General features: G+C 53.9%; 1 protein-coding gene across 1 annotated transcript in view; it reads right to left on the reverse strand.

Moving 5' to 3' along the window:
- The window catches only part of LOC103198684 (cone-rod homeobox protein), a 7,183-nt gene extending 6,641 nt beyond the window's left edge, over positions 1–542 (reverse strand). The window contains exon 1 of the mRNA XM_007942865.1: positions 443–542. Coding sequence (XP_007941056.1) covers positions 443–542 — 100 coding nt within the window. The remainder of the gene's footprint in view (positions 1–442) is intronic.
- Between the last annotated feature and the right edge of the window lie 325 nt (positions 543–867).

Consider the following 867-nt stretch of genomic DNA (forward strand, 5'->3'; position numbering starts at 1 on the left):
GTTGAGGGGCTTTCCCCCAGCCCCTAGAGCCTGGCACTTTGAACTTGGACTTAAAGCCTCCAAACTGTAAGAATAAACTCCTGTTTGTTAAGGTCGTCCCATTTGTGGTATATTCCTGTCAGAGCAGCACCTGGGAACCAGAACAGCACCTTGGAGAGAAGCCAGCAGTGTGCTTCCAACAGGTCCCAGCCTTGAAGACCCTATAAAGCAGCTCCACTCTGCAGACACGGAATCTCCGTGAGCAGCAACTGACTCCCAGTAACAACATCCATCTAAGTGACGTGTGGGATGGGTTTGCATTTGCAGATGGACAAATACCACTGGCGCATAGCTTTGATGTCACTCCTGCAAGTGCTCCTTAAAGCAAGCAAGAGACCCCAAAGAAAGACACCCCCCCCAGGAGGTAGGGCTAACCAGGGACGGCCCGGAGGAGTGTACTCACTTGGGTAGGACACGGCCTGGTGCATCAAGTCCACACTGGGGCCACCCAAGGCCAAGGCGTTGACAGAATAGTGAGGCCCCGGGTTCATATACGCCATCATGGTCTTCGGAGACACCGGGCTCCAGGTGGGGGGGCCTGTAAGAGAAGCGAGGGGAGCTCATACATGCACCAGGGACCATGTGGTGCAGACAGGCTCAGACTAAAATCCCACCTCGGTCTCTTCTTAGCTGTGCGACCTTGGGTATTTGACATCACCTCTCTTTGCCTCAGTTTCCTCAACTGCAAAATGGAGCCTTGCTTTGCATTGTGGGAGCCTCATTGAGGGAGACGTCAGCAGGGAGCCAAAGACAACATCCAAAAAGGACAAGCTGGCATCCATCGCCTTCATCTTGGCAACCCCACGCAGGGGCACATCACCCAATAAG

Source organism: Orycteropus afer, unplaced genomic scaffold (genome assembly GCF_000298275.1).
Source record: "Orycteropus afer afer isolate SDZICR_OR568_19922 unplaced genomic scaffold, OryAfe1.0 scaffold00099, whole genome shotgun sequence".
Taxonomy (NCBI): domain Eukaryota; kingdom Metazoa; phylum Chordata; class Mammalia; order Tubulidentata; family Orycteropodidae; genus Orycteropus; species Orycteropus afer.